We start from the raw sequence: 25430 nt of genomic DNA on the forward strand, positions 1-25430 counted from the left end.
CATTTTATGAACATAATACTAGACAATATATTTTACAAATTTATTTGAAATACATGAATATAGTGTGCAAAATCATAGGAGCAACATCATAGACATGTCAGGTGCTGAAATTTATTGTTGTGATTCTTAAACAGAAACACACTCTTTTATTTAGTAACATTAAAAGCTATGTTGTAATGTTCACAGCAAAAGTAGCCATAAATCTAACATATTTGCTCTACTTTTAGATAGATGGAGGGGAAACAGTAAAGTGCAAATGTTGCACCTACAGTAAGTGCAAAAGTTTGTCCCCACCATAAAAGATGTCTTATGGCAAAATAAAATCTTTAAAATATGCAGCATAGGAACGCGCCCCCCCCCCCACAATAAAAACCCCTTTAAGAATAAAATGGTGACACCACAGAAGCACCATTCTTTTGGGATAATGCAATGCAAGTAACGAATTTAATCCTGGGCCCTTATCGACAGCCCTGGCAATTCTGCAATCCTTTTTATTCTCGCTGGGAAGAGATCACATCTCAAATAATTTATAAATGTGTTATCTTCCCAAAAAGATAACAATTTTGCTACATATAGTATATACACTTCCTATCACTTTGCCACACATTCTGGTAACTTGTTGGCACTGGGCAAACGAGAAGTTCATATATTATGTCAGAAAATCCCAGCTCCCAGATTTGTAGTTAATTACATAGTTTGTGCAATACATATTAATCAGCAATAAGAATCAATGTATAAACAGGTTACATATTTAAAATTCCCCTTTTTTGCATTTTTTAAAAAATAAACATTTATACAAAGCTCCTCTTCCTACTATTATTTAGCACCACAGGATATCCATTTTCAAGCCTATTACACCTGATAGACATATGTAGTTTGGAAGAAAAATAAGGCAATTTGGTTTTAAAATGCTGATAGTTTTTAGCTTTCTTAATGCTCTACTGTAATAAGCAAATTCTCATTCCTAACAACTCAATGCTGCCTGTATTTTATGGTCGCACCTTCACAACAAATCATGAATTCTTGATCATCAAGTCTTCTTCCACTATGTATTTGTAGAAGAATTCCGATCTAATGTTATTGTGAACCCTGTAAAAATGAGAACCAGAAAGTAAGATGAATGCACTGAGCGTGAGACTCAGTTTGCACATGGAAGTATATACCATGTATATTACCTGCTTCAGCACAAACACACACAAAAAAACCCAATGGCAACCCTGTTGGGAGAACTTTCAGTTGATCTTGTGCTAATATATTTAACCCAAAAGCATTGTGCTGGATCCAGGTTCCTTTCCTACAACATAAATATTTGGTCTAAAAAGGTTCCAGCCCATAATAAATGCTTTCTGCAACTGGTTTTCCTTAAAGCACCTATCTCAAAATGAGTGTTACCTTCCTTATAGAATTACAGAGAAGCATTCCTTTCCCCCTTTGTAAGGTTGTTTCAAAACCTGCCCAGAATGTAAACCAGAATGTAAAAGGCGCTGCCTTTCTATGGTCCTGTGTAGGCTTCACCTATTGCTCAGAAATAATTTTCTCTTTGTTAGCTCTGGCTTCAGGAGGCATTGCTGGCATCAATTTAATAAATTGATGGGCAGAGTGGGGATGATGGATGCACTGTCATAAGGCTGAGTACTTGGTCAGTGCCAAAATACTGCTCTTTAAGCAGGTTTCTAAACTATGGTACATGGCCAGGGAAAGCAGGACTTTTTGAATAATGATACACAGATCACTTTTCTTACTGCCTTCTTAAGACATTTGCTGTAAGAAACAGATTCTTGTCCCTACCTTTAGATGTTACCATCTACACGAGGAAATGCAAAAAACAAGAGACTTTTTAAACCCCCCTTTTGTGCATTATCATACAGTATCATGAAAAGGGAAACTTTGAACATGGACAAATCAATTCCCTATGAAAGGAAAAGCCTGCTGGTAAACATGGGGCTACATTTCAAATTTCACAGGGAATGTAGGGACGGGTGCCCTGCAGTTCTGAAATATTCTACGTGAATTCCCAAGCACCAAGATGTGCACTAAAATGTCAAAGTAGAGGAAAAACATACTGAATTTGTTCGTTTCCGTTTCCAGCAGTCGGGATTTAAACGTTTTTGTTCTTCAGCCAAGGCCTTGGCTTCTAATGTGTACATCCGCCTTTCTTCATTTTTCATTTTTTTCCACCTGTCACCAAGTATCACACTTATGGCTCTGCAGGAGAAATATTTAGGAAATAGTCAATGCAAGAATCCAGCAGCACATGTAACATTTTCTAGTATCCATTTCCTTTCTGATGACAGCACAGGACAAAAATTATATACAAGAAAACACTCAAGTGTTCACAGATAATGTCCTTGTTCAAGCTGGGTCAATTGTTTATCATCCAGTGACACTGAATTAACTGAAAGGCAGGAAGTCCTACATGACAATCTTTCAAAGTGGTGATTTTGAAGATATTTAAGTAATTTGTCAAATTTGGAAAACTTATTTTTCTGTAAGCATGGATGATGGTAGAGCAAAGCATTCACCTCATTACAGGGCCTTAATATTTAAGACTTTTGCCATGATAACATATGTAATTAATACCTATTATGCTTGCATCTCCTATTGCTGAATACAAATACATTTCAACTAGACATCTATTACCATAATTCACACAACAAAGTGCTTTATATTTATCCCACTTATCCTGACAACTAATCTTAAAAAATGGATGAAGTCAGTATGTGTCTGAAAGTTCACATTGGGCCAGTCCGAAGTTGCAGAGTTTGGAAGAGTATGTATGTACTTTGCTTTAGGCATATAAAGATGTGTCCAAAACATACTGCTGGTGGCTACTTTGATAACAGTATATAAGAAAACACTGATAAAGAAATTCAACATAAATACAACCACCAGTTTGTTGTGTGTCTTGCTATAGTCTTCCTTTGCTGCTTTCTCCCAGATTAAGTGTCTGTAGGATTGCAGCCTAGGATACATAACATTTCTGCCATGCATGACAATAACACCACCTAGCATTTATATCAGGCATAGGCAAACTCGGCCTTCCAGATGTTTTAGGACTACAACTCCCATCATCCCTGACCACTGGTCCTGTTAGCTAAGGGTGATGGGAGTTGTAGTCCCAAAACATCTGGAGGGCAGAGTTTGCCTATGCCTGATTTATATAATGCATACTTTGAGACATGCTTAAAATGAAGCATCTTGAGATCTGTTCCCTTTGCTCGAGCACCACTTTCCTAACTGAAAGCATGTGTACCTCAATTTAAAGCAGGGATGGCTAACCTACGGCCCTCCAGTGCTGCTGGACCACAACTCCCACCATCCTCCATTGCTGGCCATTCTGACAGGCTGATGGGAATTAAAGAGTCCCAGCAACAGCTGGAGGACCAGAGGTTAGCCATCCATTGAAGAAAAGAAAGGAAAGGAGAGGTTTTCGCAACCACATCTTTAAACACACCCCATAATCATGGAAGTATGTAGTTAGCCAGGAATAGACACTAATAAGCGAAGCAATCACGTAGTTTTTGGTAATTATGCCACATGTCATAATTTTGTTCCCGCCTGCTTCCCATTCCATCCATCAAAAATGTAGGTAGCACTGTAATAGTGAATTTTGTCAATGGCAGCATGCCCTGAGTCAGACATAATGTCCCTTAATGATGAGTGCTTCTTACTCTCTGCTCTTTTAGAGGAAACTTCTTTCTTTGTTAATCCACAGTTTCCAATGAGATGCAAACCGGGAAACTGAGTTTTAAGCACTTCTACAAACCCAGTGCTCAACCTTTGGTTGTGGGGAAATGTTAACCAATTTGTTGTACATCAAACCACATCAATATGCAAGTTTCCATTTCGGAATCATTTTCAAAAGCAATTTAGAAGGACCCCAGTGAAAATAATATTTAGTTTATCAGGCCAGCAACCCACATCTGAACTCTCTGCACTTAAAATGTAAATCACAATCAGAAGCATACATATTCTTACCTGTTATCTTTCCCTGGATACATCTGAGTATATTCTACTCTGTACTTTTTGGCAAAAAGCATGAAGGCATTCATTGGTCTTTTGCATTTGTTGGGAGAAGTGGCATTCACAGTACTTGCAGCAGTCCCTGAGCTGTGGCTTTTGCTGGCTTTACTATACAAAGGATTGGGTGAAATCTGTGATGACTGAGCAGGTCCACAGTTTGTACTGCATTCTGATCTTTCAAAGTCTTGGCTTCCTGATCCTCCACAAGATAAAGAAGCACGGCGTTGGCGAGCCATACTACTTAGCACATAAACTGCAGAGGAATCCATCGGTGTAAAATCGTAACTGAAATGGAGATATCAGTTTAAAAAATAAGTTGCAGGTTTTATTTTTGAAGTCTAGATTTCCTGTCAAATAGTGATGTGAAGTGAGAATATTCACCAGAGAATAAGAATATTCTCTGCTAGAAAATTCCCCAAAGACTATTCTCCACAAACTGTAAATTCTAATTTAAGAACCAGTTTTACAACCCACATTTAAAAAATCTAGTAAATAACTTAAAACTTCTAGAAGAGAAGAAAACACAGCTTCTAACAAACTCATGGGATTTTACACAACCATCAACTTCATTCTATGATCAGATGATCAGTGTGGAAGTGAAAGCTCTGTTACCAGTGAAGACGAAGATGGTGACTTGTCAATATAAATTTATAAACATTTGACACTTGCTACTTAAAGCCTATTTTTTAAACAAATGTATTCCTTGTGACAATTTATCAGTTATAATTCAAATATATTTTGTGTTGCCTTACTTGTCTAAGCAGATAGTAATTTGCATTTCTGATGTTGTATTCTGAACTTGTCATTACTGATTATTTGTGTTTTATTTTCTGGAAATAATAGCATTTATTTTAAACTTTATATTGATTTTATTAGTGTTGCACTGAAAATTCTGTACCGTGTAGATATGCTTATTAAGTAACACACTCATGTAGCGGACCTGAGTTTTTTTGCCCTTTTACTTTAAAAGCTACATTTCATAATTAGAATTCAAATTTGATGGTAAATATACAGTTAGTGGCAGGCTTAGTGATTAACATGAGTCATTCACGTTGAAATTTCAAGTTTGGTGGGGGGGAAATCAAAGAATGTGAATTCACTGCATTGCCCCATTGAATAAAATTATCTGTACAGTTTTGGTTGCTATCTGAACAAGTGTACCCATGAATAAACATGTATATTAACTAATTATAACATTTTCAATACATTAAAAGTATACAATTTTCAATGCATAAAAATGAATATTCTCCTATTTTAAATGAAAATTCTCTAATATTCACATTAATCAAGAATATTATCCAGAATATTCTTGAGAATATTCTCCAAAAGATTATTCTCAAGAATTTAACATCACAATTCTCAAATAACACCTAGCAATGCTCCCATTTGCTGGATCTTTTTCTCCATCTCATTTAGTGTATCAATTAGAGGTAAATTCATCTCTTATTCATGCCACACATTCTAACTGAAGGCTTGGTCTTTTTCTACCCCCTAGTGGAAGAAAACTGATAATTCTATAGATTTTTTTATTGATACTACAGGTAAAGCTATGATATATAGTCAACCATGAATAAAGAAAACAAATTGCTAAAATATAGTTCATGTATCCAGCATTTTCAAAAATAACATCCAATATTGTATTTAAACTGCATTCTAAAACTTCTTAAAAAAAAATAACTGCACAGTTTTATTTAAGATTGCCATCATCTGCTTCTGCTACTTGTTCAAGGTACTGTAAGAAAAATAAATTCATAAAGTCTGAGAAACATCATGACTGCTTTTTGTGTGTGTTTAAACTGGAATAGAAGGAACCAACAAATTGTTAGTAACACCTAAGAAAAGCATGGAGAAATGGTTAACTTGATATTTATGCTATTTATCTGTCTATCTATCTATCTATCCATCAGTTATATTTATATGTCTTTCTTCCACAAATCAGTGCTCAAGGTAGCAAAAAGCAACTGAAATAAAATAAAATAAAATAAAATACTGTCCATTTTTAAGAGCGTTACCTTTTGAATGTATCAAACACACCCGAATCATCGAAATTAATGGCATCAGGGTGTCCTGGAGGTAGACATGTATCTCCAATGTGCATTTCACAACATGGAATTCCATGCTGAACCACAGTCAGGCTCGGATAAAAAGATGACCATCCTGAATGGAAAAAAACCTTGAATTAGATAAATAGTCCAGCAACTCAGATTCTCTTTATTTAAAGTCCCAATGGTACGAAACACAATTCTATATACGTCTGCTCAGAAATAAGCCCCGCTGTGTTAAATGTGGCTTCCTCCTTAGCAAATGTATTTAGAATCCAAATGTCAAGAATATGAAGGCACTTTAAGCAACCAGATAAAGATCTGCCAGGCTCTCACCAACAGTGGAGAACTGAGTTAGAGGAATGCTCTTGCACTCATCATTCATCTGTTTTGCAATCTCTCTTCCCTTCCACTGTTTCCCTCCCATTTTGAACAAGGGATAACAATGACCGAGAGAGATTTAGATCAATTACTGACCTGGTCTCTATCTCTCCAGAGTTTGGGAGCATGTTGTGGGATCAGGACAGCTTTTGATCCAAGCTGTTCTCCAACCCTCCCTGACACACCTTTGAACCAGTTTCAGTATTCCCCCTTCTGGGCTGGGCTAGGGCATCAAGAGGTTTCTGCACCAGGGTGGGGGCAAAATCTGACACAGAATTTCTTTCTCTAGTGTGACATCGAATCTCTTGTCTCTAATGTCAGAGATGGAGACCCAATATATCCTATGATCCCTGGGCATTGCACCCTTAGTGTTTCCCTAGGTTTTTTACAATTAGAAATAAAACATGTAAGGAACCTGCCCAAAGTGTCATGGAGTCCCCACATATGTAGAGAAAGGGAAGAAAGAGGCTTTAGAATCTCAGTATTTTCTTCAGAACAGGAAAAAAATTGTTCACGTCATTTTTTTGTTTATTTTAAACATATCCTACCACCAAAGGAATGGATAATCTAACAGGACTTCACAACTTTCAGCAAGGAAAATATTGCACAATTAAGAGCTTATGGCTTTCCCTCTGCTCCATATCAATATCCAAAAAGTCATGGGTATGATGTTATCTAAAGTTAGTCATGCTTAACTCCTACTGAAATCTGAGGCAACTGAATAATGTCTGGGAGTAAATGCAAACAGCACTGTTTCCCAGAGCACAATTCAGTTTAGTAGGATCAGGGGTTATTTGGTAAATAAAGCTCTTCCCAGGAGTTGAATGCTTTCATTTGTTCAAATTCTATACAAGGGTAACAGTTGATTTTCAGTATTATGGAAGATATCAAACTTTTCCAGCACCCTAGGACTTGCTGTGCCTGCACATAAAGGAGTTCAGATGGCAAAAACCAAACAAACGTTACAGCATAACATCATGGCAATCAAAGTATTCACCATTAGGATGCTACATGAGTTTCACTGCTGGGTTGTTTTACAAAAAATTGCGAGATAGCAAACGCTTTAATTTACACATAGGTATCTATCATGCTGGAACCTGCCAGAAGAGTTCCAGCCCTCCTTCTCCAGCAGGCATTTGCATTTAACATAAGCCTGCTATTATATATTTATTTATAGCCCGCCTTTTTTCCTGGCAGGGACTCAAGGCAGCTACCATAAAAAAGAAGAAGTGCTAGAAACTTAGCTTTAATTTTAAAATCTGATAAAACCATACAAATAATTATAATGAAAATAATGAAAACAGTATGACAGTGGCCATTTCATTAAAAGTTGACAGTTCCCAAAAGCCTGCTGGAACAAGGTTTTATTTTCCTCAGAAAAAAAGTCTCTAGTACTAGAGGTGTTCCCTAAATGTACTAATGCTGGGAGGTTGAAAGAATTAAGGAGGATGTGGGAGTCACACCCTTTGATGCATGTACATGGAAGTTTTAGAAGCTTCCCAAACAGGCTCTGCATAGACACAGAAGAAACTGCAGAGATCAAGAAAGTTTTGTCTTGGTAATAGATGATTTTTTTAAAAGACTATGACAGTTTATGGCAATAAGAGGATGACTGGATTACCAGAATATACTGTACAGTGATGTTCTACATGCATTATAATAGTTATAATAATTTCTTACCTTTGTTTTTAACATAGAAAGGATGATCTAGTCTACACTCTACAGTAAGCAAGCCATCTGTCACTGTGCCAGGATCAAAAGTCAATTTTAGAACTGACTCGCCAAATGAAACACTTTCTTCATGTGATATCAACTTCAAACCATCAGAACCATATCCCTGTAGAACAGGCGAGCTTTGGTTATTCAAGGAACACATGAGTCTATGGACATTGAAACTACTCTCATCCTAAAAGAACTAAGAGTGTGTAATTTACTTGGCAAAAACAGTCACTTTCTGCTTCCCACAATATTTCTGGTTCAGCCACTAACATTTATTTCACTTTAAAAGGTGAAGGTACCCCTGATCATTAGGTCCAGTCGCTGACGACTCTGGGATTGCAGCACTCATCTCACTCTACAGGCCGAGGAGCCAGTGTTTGTCCGCAGACAGCTTCTGAGTCATGTGGCCAGCATGACTAAGCAGCTTCTGGCGAACCAGAGCAGCACACGGAAACACCGTTTACCTTCCCGCCGGAGCGGTACCTATTTATCTACTTGCACTTTGACATGCTTTCGAACTGCTAGGTTGGCAGGAGCTGGGACTAAGCAACGGGAGCTCACCCCGTCGCAGGGATTCGAACCATCAACCTTCTGATCGGCAAGCCCTAGGCTCTGTGGTTTAGACCACAGCGCCACCCGTGTCCCTCTTATTTCACCTTAGTCACTGGATTTGTTTACTACATATATGATCAGCCACAATGGGCTACACATGCCAGGCAGGATTTCCTTCATAGGTAATCAGCCTAGTTTGCAGCAGTACTTCAAAAAAGGAAACTTTCCCTTTGGCACCATCGCCAAATAATTTAGCATCAGCTGTTTGTCTTGAGCAAGCTGCCATTGTTCCTGGATATGCAGCCAAGTAGCCAACCATACCTTCCTACCCCTTCCTCACAGGCTATCCTATTAAGATGGCTGCATGTAAATGCTTTCCTTTGCTGTTTGTCTTTAAATCTTTAAAGAGATTTAAAGCATGCAACGTTTAGAAATGAACTCAGGCAAACAGCTGATAAATTGCTGTGATTATTACAAAAGAATATGAAAAGAAAAACTTACTTTGTAAGTACTCACTGAATCATCCATTTCATTTTTACAGGCTGTGGACCTAGCAAAATCTTCAGCATCCTCCCATTCCTTGTTGCGTCCTTTATGAAAGCATAAACGTGTTCCTAAAGTTTTATTAAAAAGAAAATTAGTGTCATCAAAATGACAAACCCAATTATTAAATCCTGCCATGTAATATATGGCATTTTACCTTTAAGGAAACAATGCCAAACAGTTGGAGGCCAGGAGTGGCACCATCCTAGATCGTCGTCGTCTGACAGGGATGACATACAGAAAATTCCAGACTCTGATTCACTAGTTGTCTGTTGAGAAAACAAAGCCACATAAAGGTTTTTAAATAAATCTTTCTAGGTGGACCATATGAATACTTTTCAGTTTCTTGCAAAACCAAGCTGCATGGGGTTTCTTATATTTCACTTAATCACTGCCATGTCTTTTCCCAAGTATTCTTACATTTTACTTCTTTTATATGACTATTTGTAGCAACTATATTATGGAACATATCTTTCACAAACCAAAGACCCAGTTCCATATTTAAGCATTCCTATGCTACTTTCCTCATTTTTGTCTGTCTGTCTGTCTCCCTCTCACACACACAAAGCTCATCCCACCTTAGCGTATCCCCCTGATGCTAGACAAAAATGACACCTGAAACATGATTAAGGCAAACAGAAAACTGCCAAGACACCTGTTCTCAAAAGTAAGTGATGCTAAACATGTATGTTTTTAATTGGCCTAAGAATCAAAACAGTAGTAGAAATGAGTAAGACAATGTTCCATGTGTTTTGCTGTATTGTTTCACAACTTCTCTCATGTTTTAATCTACTTGCCAAGCATAAAATAGTGAACATCATAAAGCTTGGTCTTTTGTAGTTCATTCTGTACCTCCCTTGGATTGTGAGCTCTTCAAGCTATGTACACTACCACAAAGATTGCTACCAACACTACACAAGTAAAAAATCTAAATGAGCAGCTGGCAAAGTAAAGCTATTTCAATTTCTAAAAAGTTTTAATCTGGTCTTTAGCTAGTTCAATAAACAAAGCTCACCCTTTCATGTCTGACAGGTGTTTCATCAATGTGATGCTTAGGAAAACCAGAGTCACTCTGAGAGGATTCTGGTGGAGGACGTGCATAGGAATGTAAACTTTTGCTTGTAGCTATTAGATGAACAGGAGATGATCTAGGAAATAATTGTTAAATATATATATATATATTTAAGCAGATATTGCTCAAGGAAGGAAAGAAGGGAAAGCATCGCAGGTACACCAAGAGTAATTTATAGACAATTCTGAGATAGTAATGTCTTGGTTGCTTCTTTGAACAGACCAAAATCAGTGGTTCCTGAAGAAATAAAAATATTTAAACGTGTTTGGCCAATAAATTATACTCTGTAACTTCGAGGTCTTTTCTCTCTTTGGCTAAGCGTATTTGGCAATAGAACATGAGGCTGCTAACATTTCTATGATGTGCTTGGTTTCATCACAAATACTGTGATCAGATTTTTTACTATTATCACACCACGGCATTCTGCCCCCCAGTTACCAAAACACATAGATGGAAAAGAGCAACACAGCAAGTAGTCCACCAAATGCTCATTGCTACAAAGAAAGGAGGGCTGGGGAATAAACTTAGTAAGCTCCTTGAAGACCTCCTTATTCCAGGCTATAGCTAGGGAACACAATGGAGAATCAATCCTTTAGCTACAGTGTTCTACAGGGCAGGGCAGCCTAGAAGCTCCAACCTCCTGCCACCCTTTCAGCTACAGAACTGTGACTGAAGGGCCCAAAGCAACAGCAAGCAACATTTTGGTTTATTTAGATCGTAAGCAAGTAGACCGGGTGGCACACAAATAGAAAAAGCAAAAAATAAATTTAAACAATAAACTGCTAAGCAAGTAAAAGTGATAATTGTTAACAGCCTACTTTAAAAACAGGGACTCTGCAATTACCATTACATTTTTTGTTTCATGTTATTACATGTTTAAAACAATTGCTCTGCCTTTAGACAACCACCCATGCACGGAGGTTCCAGTTGTAAAAGGGTAGTATCCCAAAGTTTACTGCAAAAGAAAACTTTTTAAACAATATGAATAATGCTGCAAGCTACAAAATGGATAGAAATGTAAGAAATGTGAATCTACACACCTGTTATAAAAAGAGCACTGCATTAGAGGACTCTGTGGACTAGTAGCTATGTTTGCCAATTCTGTCAACCAGTTCACGCCATTCTCACAAGTATAAGCATTTTCTGAACTGCTGCTTGAGGTATGCTGGTTCCATGAAGGCCTTGAATATTCCTGATGCGAGACATCAGCACTCAGCTGGAAAAGTGCAGGTGGGGTAGAATCAGTGTGAACAGCCTGCAGTTCAGGAAGATCATCTGCAAAGAAGAGCACATGGTCTGATTGATTCCTACAAATTAGGCCAGCACAACCTAAGGTCTACAGGTCAATTAAGGTTGATCTCCCAGACTATTATGATTCGGGGGGGGGGGGTCAAATTGCCTATTGTCCGTGGCCATTTCCTACCTTCAAGGCCCATCACTGCACCATCACACCAAAACGGGAACATGAAAAGTCCTGAGCTGGGAGGAAGGAGCTCACACTTCTAACTACACCAGTATTGTCTCACGTTTCTAGAAAGGCTTTTGCTGACACGGTTTGGGATTTTGACACTCCTTATCCCCTGTAAGATAGGGATTTTCAAATTATGCCAGCAGGAGTGGAAATGGAGGATGAAATATGTATGTTCTGAACTGTCCCATCTGAGTTTTATGTTTAAACACAGGAGTCTCCAGAGCAAGCAACTTGGTATGTTTCTGGAGGATCCCTTCATAAAAACTACACTGAACACACAGTATCAAGCAGTGAAGAACTCAACCCAACATTTGTGCACCACCTCATATTTGCATAACTGGAGCAGATATTGACAGAGGTGGAGCTTCATGTGCAAGTTCCTCAAATAGGATATTATATTATTTAGAATATTTTGGATTTGGCAATGCCCGGAGTCTTTGCAACAAACCTTATCTTGGTATTTTCATCTAGTGAAAGGTATATTGTCGCCCTTTGGGAACAGTTTTCTCAAAAATGAGGAAATCATATGGCATCAGCAAAGAAGCAGAAGACATCCACCAATTGTGGCCAACTTCCAGCACATTCATGTTGCTATTATTACAGCATTCTCTGCAGTTTCAAGCTGACAATGCTCCTTCCCTCCGTGGCAAACTGAAGGGAGTTTCAAAAAACATTTGTTTTTCTGGCATAGAATCAAGTCATTCAAGGGAATACAAAAATAAAAATTCAGCAAGTTTGCACAATTCCCTTGCATAGACACAATATGATCTTGGTCAAAGTATCTGGGCTAAATGAGTCCCACTCTCAACTCTACATACGATTGGATAGTACCCAATGAATGCTATATGAATCTCATTGTGTAACACAAATGCATACTCAGTTTATTTTAAGAAAGCCAGAGTAGTATTTACCAAGCTCCATGTGCTCATCACAAGATGCATATCCAGGAGAAGATGGGAGGTTCTCATTACACTTCAGTAATTCCAATGATTCGTTCATCCTTGAAGTTCTCTTGTCCACCACTAATAGGAGTTTTTGCACTGCATTAGGCATCTGATTAGTCTTAACTTCCCAAACCATGGTAGGATGCTTCAAATTATCTGACTTAAGCAGAATGAGAAAATTACATGCATTAAGTCACTTAGCTACAGTTACAACTGCATGAAGATGGGTTACCAAGATCTATCATCCCCAACTCTATAAAAAAAATTGCCAATTAAAATGTCTCCAGGACTCCTATCTAACTCTTGCCTGGCATTATTGTTATACATAGACTAGTACACAATTAATCAAATGTAACATCTCAGCATGATTCTTATACAACCATGCTAACAATATGTTTCATTCATCTGTTAAAATGATGGAATGGTATGTATTTTATAGTAAGAGAGCTATTCTAACTAAATTCAATTTCTCCGAATTTGAGGCAGAAAAGGGAACATTTTGCTTCTTTCACAGGTTGAAGAATCTTCATCAGTGTGTTAAAAACATCAGTGCTAGCTCAGTGCTGATAACACCAAGGTTGCTGGTTTGATCCCCATAAGGGACAGCTACATATTCCTACATTGCAGCGGGTTGGACTAGATGGTCCTCAGGGTCCCTTCAAACTCTATAATTCTACTACTACTACCATCCTAACCATAGGGAATTGACCTACAATGGCTTCTAAACAGAGAACAAGGCTGGGGACATGCATGCATGCATGCATACATACATACATACATACATACATATGAGCAACCTAATTGGAACTAGCAGAGACTTGTGGTGAGGATGTCAGAAACTGCCCAACAGTCAGTCATGCAACTGACATTTACCCTAAAATGCTTGCAGGGTGGATTTGATTTAAATCAAACTGATTTAAATCACGATTTACCGTATTTTTTCGCTCCATAGGGTGCACCTCATTTTTAGAGGAGGAAACCCAGGGAAAAAAATTTCTGGTTTTCCTCCTCTAAAAGCCCTGTTTTTTTGAGGATCAGCTAAAAGTTTTGCAGCTTTTTTGCAAAGGGAAAAGCCCTGTTTTTCTGAGGATCAGCTAAAAGTTTTGCAGCTTTTTTGCAAAGGGAGAAAAGCAAAGCTCCTTTTGCAAAGGGGGAAAAGCCCCATTTTTATGGGGTTCAACTCACATTTCTGCAGCTTCTGAAGGAAATGGAGCCATTTCTACAGTTTCCAGACAGATAATCTAATTAGCCAGTCACATGTCGCTGGGGAAACAAACAACCTCCCTCTGCAGCACATTCAACAATGGAGGGCGGGGCTGAAAGGGAGCCGGGACTCTTATCTCTCTCCCAATCTCTTGCTGATCAGCTGCTGAGCGGGGTCCTTTCAACACCCCTTTTTCTCTTTGTAAAATAAAAAGCACTACCTGCTTTTGGCCCCTGGGCAATTCGGATCCAGGGACCACCATTCGCTCCATAAGATGCACAGATATTTCCCCTTAATTTTAGGAGGAAAAGGGTGCGTCTTATGGAGTGAAAAATACGGTAAATCACTGGTCAGTAAGGCTCAGGGTGCACTTAAATAAAAAAAATGATTTTTTAAAATTTAAATCAGATTTTTTTGATCACTGACTAGTGATTTAAATCGTGATTTAAATCAGTTTGGTTTAAATCAAATCCACCCTGAATGCTTGACAAGTGGGACTGAGCAAACAGTTCTTTTGTCACCCTCATTGATGCCCAATATGGAAATGATGGTAGTCATTATTTGACATTTGGAAAACCAAGTACACCTTCCACTTCTAATTTTTTTAAAAAAGTGCAACACATTAGAAATACATAATGTTGCTATGCAAAGCATCAGCTATGGTGTTGGCCTGTTGCCACAGCTGCCATAACTACTGCTGCCTTTATGGATGCTAGCTTGATCACTGAAAAAGACCACGAGTTTCAGCTGTGGTGAGTTAGGCTGCAAAAGAAGGCTGTAGTGGATGCTGCTTGGCCAACCACCAAGCATGCAGGATAGTATGTATTCAGCAAAATAATAATCCAGACACTTTTGTGGTCAGATGTTGACTTGAGGGGCAGAGATTATTACACACTGGGAGATCTTCCTGTATGTCCGAGGAAGACACCTTCCATAAATCCCAGTGCTTCATCCCTGTTGGGAGTTGACAAGAGAGACTGGTCTGGCGAGGTGTATGAACCTCCTTTGGCATGTAAACTTACTACAGCAGAAGTAAAAACGTTTACTGAAAAGCCAATGTAGGTTCCACAGTGGCCCTGTCATGCTCAGTCTTATAGAGAGGTGTGAGAAACAAGTCACAGAGGCAGCAGGCAGGGTATACACATGAGAAAAGTGAGGGCTATATTAGAGACCAAGAAGCAAGTCAATGGTTGATATCCAAGAATGAATAAAAGCAAGACTTGATGAAACTTGTTGTTTAAATTTCTTATTAACTGATGTCATTACTTTCTAATGTTGTTTTATGATTTCAAGGTAATGTATGGTTAGTAGGATGTTTTAGGCAGATAAACTAAAAATTTTACAGCACTACTTAACATTTTCAGAAGGTAAAATTAAAATTATTTGGTTTTCTGAGAGTAGTTTATGTGTTTTATAATCAAACATAGCTTTACCAAGCTAAATGTTGTCCAGTAACAAAAATAATGGCAGATTTGAATTCCTCACACCCAAAAATATATTTTTAAGACTGCTCACTGAAGAAATTTGCAAAAATTAAGTTTCACTCCCTAAAATGACACACCCTTCTAAGGCAATAACTTGTTACTCTGAGTAATAATAAAAGCCAGCCATCAGGTCTTTGCATATGTAAGATAGCAATGGGTAATTTACAAATTAAAACCAAGGCAGAAGAGCAACAAACAAACAAACATGCGTAAACAGTTTCCTTTATGCATCTTGAAATACAGAATTAAGTCTTTAAACAGCAAGATTCAGCCATAATTTATACAAAAAACCTCTGGAAGATAAAATTTGCCAACTTCAAGCTATTGAATAAACACACAACTTAAACCCATATCCCAACATCACTCCTAACAACGAAGTCAGCTGGTGAGTGCCAACCACACTGTAGCCAAAATGGGCTTCTAAGAAATAAGAGGGAACATGTGCAGGGGAATTCCAGGACTTGTTAAAAAGAAAGATAGAAAAAATATTTAGGAAAAAACCCTAAGGGGGCAAAAAACACAACTTAAAACAATGAGGACGAGTGAACATACTAAACAGCACAGAATCCCAAGTGAGGGAGAAGGGAAATGGAATGGTGTATCCTAGAAGAGGACATGGCTGGCTAGAACCTGAGCAGGAACACTCCATACTGCAACATTCTGTTTTAGGTCTCACTAGCATATCGTTTTGCCTTTCAGAGAAAGAAAGCTAACTAGTAGGCCAAAGAGCCAAACTGAGTCCCTGCAGAATTGTATCTTGTCCCCCTCCACTTTGTGATTCAAAATTTGCCCCCAGAAATTACCCATAAGGAAAAGGTTTTTTTTAAGTAACAATAGAGCTATTCCACTCATTCTTACAGAATTCCATAGTGCAGTCATTTGCTGCCTATACTGTAATGAGGATTGTGGGGTCACTTGATATCATCTGACTGATAAGTGGGCAACCCCACCCATTTAACAAAATGGTCCGTGGAAGGGGCTCAAGAGCCACGTGCTGGCTGGATATAGAACCAAGCTCTCCACTAGTCAGTAATCAGAGTAGACTGATGGAAAAGCAATATACAGGTGTGCACAGAACTACAGAAGAAACTGAACTCATCCACTAGAGAAAAACAATACCAGATTGAGACAGAAAAATGCAAGTAAGGCATACAAGTAGGATTTATTTTTTTTACTTTCCTCATGCTGTTTTCATCCTTAATAACTTGTTTTTTTTTTTAAATAAAAATGCTTTATTTTAATGTTTCAAATTATAATACATACACATATTTCCGACAAAACATACACAACCTACATACATTTTTCAACATCTTAAAAACCAAACACTCCATCATACTTTCCTTATCTTCATCACACTCTACCCACCACCTTCCAACACCCCACACCCCACCCTGTGCATGACTTCCAGTCAACTCAGCTATAATTTCTTTCTGTTTCTCCTCTTTCTTTCTTCTAACACACTATTATTCCAATTTCTCGTTTATTTACAGTTCCCCTTTGTTGTCTAACTTATTTAATATCCAATAGTTGTAACGGAACTTGTTCATTATAATAGGAGATTTGACTTTTCAACATAATTTTTCAAGTATCCTCTGAACGCTTTCCAATCTTTGTCTGCCCTTTCTTTTGTGGTCCTTCCAATTTCTTCCATTATTTTAGACATATTGTGATATTCTAGAAGTTTGGCGAGCCATTCTGTTTTTGTTGGGATTGCTCCACTTTTCCAATTTTTTGCTATCAGTAACCTTGCGGCTACTGTTGCATATAAGTATAATGTTTTATCTTCCTTCTTTAAACTGTCTGGTACTATTCCCAGTAGGAAACCTTCTGGTGTTTTTTTAAAAGAGTATTTAAACATTCTTTTCATCTCGTTATATACAGTTTCCCAAAATCGGACTATGTTGGGGCAATTCCACCATATGTGTATCATAGTGCCTTTTCCTGCATTGCACCGCCAGCAGACATCTCCGCAGTTTTTATTTATTTTGGCTATTTTTTCTGGTGTTAAGTACCACCTGTGTTGTATTTTCAAATAATTTTCTTTCAATATATTACATCTAGTAAAATTCATATCTTCTTTCCATAATTTTTCCCATTGCTCTAACATAATATTCTTTCCAATATCTATTGCCCATTTAATCATTGATTCTTTAACTAATTCATCCTTTGTCTCCCATTCTAACAACAAATTATATAATTTGGATATATTTTTTGAAGTTTCTTGTAATAAATATTTGCTAAATTTAGAAGTTCCTTTTTCAAATCCTATTTTTTTATCTTTTTGTAATCTGTATTTAATTTGGGTGTACTGAAACCAGTCTGTAATATATGCCTTTATTTCTTCATAATCTTTTAACTTTAATACAGCATTTTCTTCTTCTAATACATCTTTATAAGTGACCCAATTTTCTTTCATGTTCCATTTTTTAACTGCGACTATCTCTGCCGGCGATGCCCACCATGGTATTTTGGGCTCTAGGATTCTTTTGTGTTTTTCCCAAATTTTGTAAATAGATTTCCTAATTATATGCCCCAAAAAACCTTTATGCACTTTTGCTTTTTCGTCCACTAGATAGGCATGCCATCCAAATCTCGTTTCCACTCCTTCTAGGTCCAATACGTCTGAATCGTCTAGTTTAATCCATTCTTTCAGCCAGGTCAGGCCCACCGCATCGTGATATAATTCTAAATCGGGGAGGCTAAATCCTCCTCTTTCTTTCTTATCAATCATGATTTTGTACTTTATTCTTGGTTTTTTCCCTGACCAAATGAAATTTGCCAAATCTTTTTTCCAATTTTTAAAGCATTTTTCTCCTCCTAATATTGGGATACATTGAAATAAAAACATCATCTTAGGTAATATATTCATTTTTATTACTGATATTCTCCCTAGTAATGATAAATTTAATTTGTCCCATACTTGTAAATCGTTTTTTACTTCTTTCCATACTTTCCCATAATTTTCATTAATTAAATCCATAGTATTTGTCGTTATGTTAATTCCCAAATATCTTAATTTTTTTTGAATGCCCAATCCTGTAATTTCTTGTAATTCCGCTTTATCTTTTTCTTTCATGTTCTTCACTAATACTTTTGTTTTCCCATAGTTTAATTTGAAACCTGCTAATCTACCGTATTCATTTATGCACTCTAATATTCTGGGTACACACTGTAAGGGATTTTCTGTTGTAATCATGATATCGTCCGCGTAAGCTCTCAGCTTGTATCTTTTAACACCCACTGCTATACCTCTAATTTGATTGTCTGATCTTATTTTCTCGAGTAATGTCTCTAATACTATTATAAATAACATTGGGGATAGAGGGCATCCTTGTCTTGTACCTTTGAATATATTGATCTCTTCCCCCATCTCTCCATTAATTATGATTTGTGCCTTTTGTTTATTATATATTGCATTAATACCTTTTTGGAAATTTTCTCCTAAATTCATTTCTTCAATCAATTTCCCCATAAATTCCCATGAAATTTTGTCAAATGCTTTTTCGGCATCAATTGAGATCAGTGCCGCTTGCTTATCGGTTCTGATTTGAAGATATTCTATTATATCTATTATATTTCTTATATTATCTTTTATCTGCCTTCCCTGTACAAAACCAGCCTGATTCTTGTGTACTATTTTCCCTATTATTTTTTTTAACCTATTAGCCAATAATCCTGCATATATTTTATAATCAGCATTTAATAGAGAGATGGGCCTATAATTTGAAATTGATTCTAGATCCGTACCTTGTTTTGGTAAGAGTGTTATGTATGCCTGGGTCCAAGAGTCTGGAATGTTCCCCTTCTCTAGTGCTTCCTCTATCACTTCTTTTAATGGTTCAACTATTTCTTCTATCATTTCTTTATAATATTCTGATGGTATGCCATCCGGGCCTGGGGATTTTCCTATTTTAGTCTTTTGAATTATTTCTTTGATTTCTATGGTTGATATTGGTTCATTAAGTGATTTATAATCTTCTTCTGCTATTTTTGTTAATTTGTTTTCTTTTATATATTTCTCTATCTCCTCTGTTGAGACTTCATCCTCCTGATATAATTTTTTATAATATTCTCCGAATTCTTTTTTGATTTCTACTGCATCCTTTATTGTTCTTTCTCCTATTTTTATTTTGTTTATTAATTTTTCACTTTTTCGTTTTTTTAATTGCCAGGCAAGTACCTTGCCTGGTTTATTTGCCCACTCAAAATTCCTATATTTCCAGAATTTAATTTGTTGCTCAACCTCTTGTTCTATGATTCTATTATATTCTGTTCTCAATATTTTAATTTCTTCTTTTAATCTCTCCTTATTTTTACTCATGTATGCTAATTTTTCTTTCCTCCTAATTTCTTTCAATAATTCCTTTTTCTTATTTTCTTTATTCTTATGTATTATTGAATTTTGTTGTATAAAGTATCCCCTTGCAACTGCTTTCCCAGCATCCCACACTGTTTTCACATTTATCCCTTTCTTCCAGTTGTTTTCAAAATATTCTTTCATCAGTCTTTTAGCTCCCTGAATTACACCTTGATTTTTTAGCAAAAAAACATTCATTCTCCACCTTTTGCTCCTTTTCTCCTCTTTTTCTTTAAGTATTAATGATACTGGGTTATGGTCAGTAAGTGTTTTGGGTAGTATTTCTGCTTTCTCTGTATTTATTGTCATGTCTTTGGTTACCCATATTCCATCGATTCTACTATGAGAATCGTTGGGTTCTGAGAAGTAAGTAAATTCTTTTTCAACAGGGTGTTTGTCTCTCCATATATCAACCAAATCAAGAATTTTCACCATTTCCACAAAGCTTTTTGGTAACTTCCCATCATTTCTCCCCGTCCCTTTCTGCAATCTATCTAATTCCGGTTCCATTACTCCGTTCAAATCCCCCAGCAGAATAATATTCATGTCCATATATTCCATTAGCAGAGATCTTACTTTGGCGTAAAACTCAGATTTCCCGTTGTTTGGCCCGTAAATTCCAACAACTACAATTGATTCTCCTTCTAATATTATTTTAATGATCACTATCCTCCCTTCTTCATCTACATATAATGATTTGGGTTCATACTTGCTTTTAACATATATTACAACCCCCCTCCTTTTCCTTACATCAGATGAGATGAACTCCTCCCCTAGCTTTGGTTTGACCAGTATTCTTTTATGTTTCCTATTAACATGAGTCTCTTGCAGACATATTAAATCCCACTTTTGTTTATCTAAGATGCGTTCTATTTTCTGTCTTTTCCTCCTATTATTTAAACCATTTACATTCCATGATAACAATTTGAATTTCATTCTTTATTAATTAAAAAAAAAAAAAGGAAAAAAAGGGGAAAAAAATTTCCTTTTTTTTCTTTTTCTTTAAAGGTCAATTGAAAGGCTTTCAGGTTTCTGTGTAAGTGAAAGAAATGAGTTTATATTTGTTATTGGTCTGGTTATTACCCCTGTTATAGTTCTTTATCCTTCCACCCTTTGCTGGACTTCTTCCTCCTCCTCCGATAGTTCTCCCTTTTTCCTTTCCTCTATTCTTCCTTCGCCTTTTCCTCCTCCCAGCTCATCACGATATTTCCTCCAGAATATGTCTGCTTCCTCAAATGTCTCAAATCGTCTTCTTTTTCCTTTAAAGTTGAAGGACATCCCCACTGGATATTCCCATCTAAAGGATATTGATTTTGTACTTAGCGCTTTTGTTAAAAATTGGAATTGCTGTCTCTTTTTTCTCAGCCTCGGTGGGACCTCTTTCATAATTATTATTTCTTTTTCGTCAATCATTAATTTGTTCTTGCTCTTTGTTTGAAGAATTTTATCTCTCATCCAACTCGATGTGAATTCGATAATGCAATCTGCTGGCCATTTGTTCATTTTAGCTTTTCTTGAATTCACCCTGAAGATTTTCTCTGTCTGTTCAATTATATCTTTTTCTTGCAGATGCAACCACTTTGCTAAAATGTCAATCATTTTCTTCCATATATCTTCCTTCTCCTCCTCTGGGATGTTTCTAAATCTCAAGGTCTTCTCTTTAATCTGCATCTGTATCATTGAAAGAGCATCCGCAGTGGCTTCCTGGATTGCTTTTTGTTCTTCCAGCTCCTTTTTCAGTCTATCTATTTCTTTTCTGTATTCTCTTTGTTCTTTACTGGCTTTTTTCACCATCTCTTCCATTTGCTGATTCTTGTTCTTTAATTCTTGCACTTTTTTATCTGTCTCCTTCATTCCTTCCAGGACTTCTGATAATTTCTCCTTTATTTCTTCGTTTTCCTTTTCATTTTTTTTCATTGTAGTCTCTAAATTTTCTAATTTCCCATCGATTGTATTAATTTTTTCATCCAGATCTTTTTTCATTTCCCCAATGTCCCCCTTCAGGCTCACAATGAGTTCTCTTAAGTCCATTTCCTGCTCCAAACCTGAGTTTCTTCTTTGTTGTTGTTGACCTGCAATTCCAGTCTGTTTCCTGGTTCCATAAGACATTTCGCGTTCTTTTTCCCAGCCACCAGATGTCCCTCTTTTCGCTTTCAAATTATTTTCCAGTTGTCTTTCCTTCTCTGTCCAGTGGGTGTCGCTGTGTTCTTTATTTCCAGTCCACCAGTGTCCTCCTTTCTCTAGCTTGCTTCCGCTCTTTGTCTCTGTTACTTCCTTCTTCTTGGTGGAAGCTCAGCTTTTTCAGACCCTCGTCGCCATCTTTTTTGCTTTGTCCTCCTCCTTTCCCCCACAGCGATCCTTTTTCCCTTGTCCTTGCCTTCCCTTCAGAGATCTGCGTTTTATTTCAGAGCGGCTGCTTCACGTTCTTCTTTCCCAATCGCCAACTGCCTGCACCACTCTGCTTCGTTTGGCTTCAAGTCCGTTTCGGTTAGTGTGCTTTTAACAGAGTTAATTACAGTCTGAGTGACTTCTATACGTTCTCTTTATATTCCTTCTATTCTTCTGTTTTCCTGTTTATTTTGTGGTAGCGTTATTTTCCCCTCCGCTGCTTATTTTCTCTCCCTTTTTCCTTTTACTACAGTTCACTCTGCGGGAGGTTTTTTCCCCCTTTTTATGTTCTCGTTCCTCCCTTCTTCCCTTTTGTTTCAATCCTTTCCCACCGCCACCACTTTATGTTAGTTTTGATATAAAAATAGAAATTTCACCGTCTTGTAGCTGCTTCGGTAACATGAGGCTTTCTGCCGGTCTGCGTGTTGTTCTTCTCTGTGCCTTGGTCCCCCCCCACCTCAGCCGTTTTTCTGGCGAGGGGTGCCGGGATCCCAAATGGCACTGCCGAAGTTCCTTTAGCTTGGGCTTCCTTCCAAGCCTTCTGGGGGTCGTTTTAGCCTAACGTTCCCCCTCGCAGGCCGGCGTACACCCCGACTTGCCAACTGCAGTCGGAGCTCACCCGTTGCAGCCGCGGTGAAATCGGAAGTCCCCTTAATAACTTGTAAGTCATTATATAAACATCCAGATGGCTTTTCCACCATCCTCCTAAGAATCTTCTAAAAAAGAATTAACAAGTGAATATTGTTTCTTTAATTAAAAAAAAATGAGATTCACATGCCAGTACACAATATGACAATGTGAAGATTACTGTGTAGAAAGATGTTGCTGACCATACACTGTAAGAAACCCTTCTCAAAGATCTGCTTGGCTAATTCCCTGATGGCGTTCTGCCAACAAATAAAAACTCTTTATATTTTAAAACCTTTAACTTGCAGATGAGTACAACCTCTGTTGTGCAGTGTGCTAGCAGATGAGATTACCATCTGATGCATTACTACTTGCTGTTGCGGCTCTTCCCATAAACTTGTATTTTACATTTCTATTCATCTTAAGATATCCACTGTATTTTTAAAACTGTTGCATTTCACTTCAGGTAGTTTTGGGCAGTGTTCAATTCATTCAACGTTATAAACAAACAACAGATGCACTCTTAAGATTGCTTCACATGTTCTTATTGGAAACTTGCATAAATGATGCATGCTTAAAATCATAACAGGCAAGGAAATCAAGTGCATTTGAAAACAAGTATCCTGCTGTCAAAGATACCTTTGACATATCTCAGTGAGCCAGCCACGGGACAGCGCTCCCTGTAACGTGCACACATCTTTATTTTAAAGAAACAAAACAAACAAACCACCACCACAAAGCTTTCTCTTATCTCACTTTATTCACTAGCAACCATCAAAGCAGTACAAGGCAAGTCACAGAAACAAAGATTCTTCTCAGTTGGTGGGTTCACAGTGTCCCCCCCCAAAAAAAGGTCAAGGGTGGGAAGAAAGGGGGGGCAGTGCAGAAACAATGGTATCTTCACAGCAGGAGTTAACAGTAGCCACCAGTGACCCCCTGGTCCTCCCTACAGCCATGCTTGCCCTAGTGCACCCCCTCTGGCTCCTATTTGGCTTGCCATCTTCATGCAACTCAAAGTTAAAGGAGGGTGATGAAGATTATCAAGGGTATAGAAACCAAGCCTTGTGAGGAACAGTTGAGGGTGTTGGGTATGTTTAGTCTGGTGATAAGGACTTTGAGAGGAGATATGACAGCCATCTTCAAATATCTAAGCGGCTGTCACATGGAAGATGGAGCAACCTTAATTTCTCCTGCTCCAGAGGGTAGGACCCAAAACAGTGGCTTCAAGTTACAGGAAAGGAAATTCTGACTAAACACGAGGAGGAACTTTCTGACAGTAACGTCATTAAATCTGAATACCACCCCCCCCAAAAAAACCATAGATCTGAGGATGCTTCACGACACAAAAATACAGTGTTTTTTAAATTAAAAAAAAACAGGTTCTAAAGTAGAGGATGGATGGCCATCTGCCGTGGAGAGGCTTTAGTTGAGATTCCTGCATTTGAAGGAGGTTGGACAAGATGACCATGGGGGTCCCCTTCCAACCCAGCTGTTCTACGACTCTATGAAACATGCACAGTTTGCACAAGTGAGAAGAGAGACGCTGGATACAGCTGTGCGGTTACTTAATTGACACTGCTTCCCAGTGTTATACAAGCCGAGAAAGTGGAAGGGCGGCCAGCCATTATCCAGCTAACTCCTCCTGCTGCATTTCTGTCCCTGTCAGCTCCGCTCCTTCCTCCCCCCACCCGCGCGCAGCGTCTCGGGATCTGCGCAAAACAAGAACAGGAGGGGGCGGGGAGTCCGTTCGCCAAGTATCTGTCACGCGCCCCTCGAGAAGGGAGGGAGGCGGTTGGGAGTCACGCGCGAGAGCACGAGCCGCGGGGCGCCGATTGGTCCCTTTAGCCGAGCGCCGAAAACCGGGCGGAGCCTCGGGAGCTGCCAAAGCGGCTCTCCCTCCGCCCTCTCTGGTCACGTGGCCCATTGCCTGGAAGAGGAGCGCTTCCCCCTCCCTCCCTCCTGCTTGCTTCTTGTTTATAAACTTTTTCCTCGCAGGACACGGCGCATGCGCCCAAAGGCCCCATTCATTCAGAAGTGCGTAACAACAGGACGAGGCTTCTGGTGGGGGCGGGGAAGGGGGCCCGCGCCCCACAGCTGAGGGGGGCAAACGCTCTCGGGCGTCTATGGCCCGTTCCCCTCACCTGGCCAAATCAACAAGCGGCTCTCTTCACGCAGGGCGAGGCGGAGGGGGCAAAAGAAAAAATAAAAAAATAAACAGAAGGACTCTCCTCTGGTCTCACGCCCGCATCGCCTGTGGCAGCTTGTCCGTTGCCGTATTGGCGGGGGACTCTCCTGCCCCCGCGGAGTCGTGCCCCTCTTCTTCCTCCCCTCCTTTTCTCCTCAGCCGTTTTTCGGCACCTCACAAAGTGACCGCCAACAAAAAGCTTCCCCTCTGCCCCCCACACCACGACGGCCCTCAGGCGAGAAAGAAAACCCTCCAAAGCAACTCGTTCCCTAACTGTCCGCCTCCTTCCCTTCCTGACCGCCCCTCACGCTCGCTCAAAAACTTCTTGCTACTTACCAAACCCGTCGCCATTACAGGACTCCCTTCAGCTTTCTCTTTCCCCGCCCTCTCTTTCTCTCTCTCTCTCTCGGGAAAGCCCCGCCCGCCTTTTTATGGACT

The 25430-nt window shown here is 38.6% G+C and overlaps 2 protein-coding genes across 4 annotated transcripts in view; one reads left to right on the forward strand and one right to left on the reverse strand.

Annotated features, from left to right (window-relative positions):
* COG5 (component of oligomeric golgi complex 5) overlaps positions 1–8261 on the forward strand; it is a 151280-nt gene extending 143019 nt beyond the window's left edge. Inside the window, exon 23 of one of the 2 annotated variants that reach the window (XM_033161710.1) lies at positions 8144–8261. The gene's annotated coding sequence lies outside the window, so the exon portion shown is untranslated. Of the gene's footprint in view, positions 1–3715; positions 3780–8143 lie in introns of those variants that run through there. The other variant, XM_033161712.1, reaches the window with a different exon arrangement.
* Positions 30–25430, reverse strand: HBP1 (HMG-box transcription factor 1). Of its 2 annotated transcripts, none has more exons than XM_033161714.1 (11): positions 25329–25430; positions 12715–12907; positions 11373–11607; positions 10276–10408; positions 9418–9529; positions 9219–9331; positions 8127–8283; positions 6036–6180; positions 3979–4308; positions 2064–2205; positions 30–1089 (listed from the first exon to the last, which is right to left on the reverse strand). In XM_033161714.1, exons 1-11 carry the CDS (start codon positions 25341–25343, stop codon positions 1078–1080), a joined length of 1587 nt encoding a protein of 528 aa, XP_033017605.1. In that variant the 5' UTR covers positions 25344–25430; the 3' UTR covers positions 30–1077. The 2 variants fall into 2 exon arrangements, with proteins under 2 accessions (XP_033017605.1, XP_033017606.1); XM_033161715.1 differs by having other exon boundaries at positions 12715–12903; positions 25329–25401.

The sequence above is a fragment of the Lacerta agilis genome, chromosome 10 (assembly GCF_009819535.1).
Source record: "Lacerta agilis isolate rLacAgi1 chromosome 10, rLacAgi1.pri, whole genome shotgun sequence".
Taxonomy (NCBI): domain Eukaryota; kingdom Metazoa; phylum Chordata; class Lepidosauria; order Squamata; family Lacertidae; genus Lacerta; species Lacerta agilis.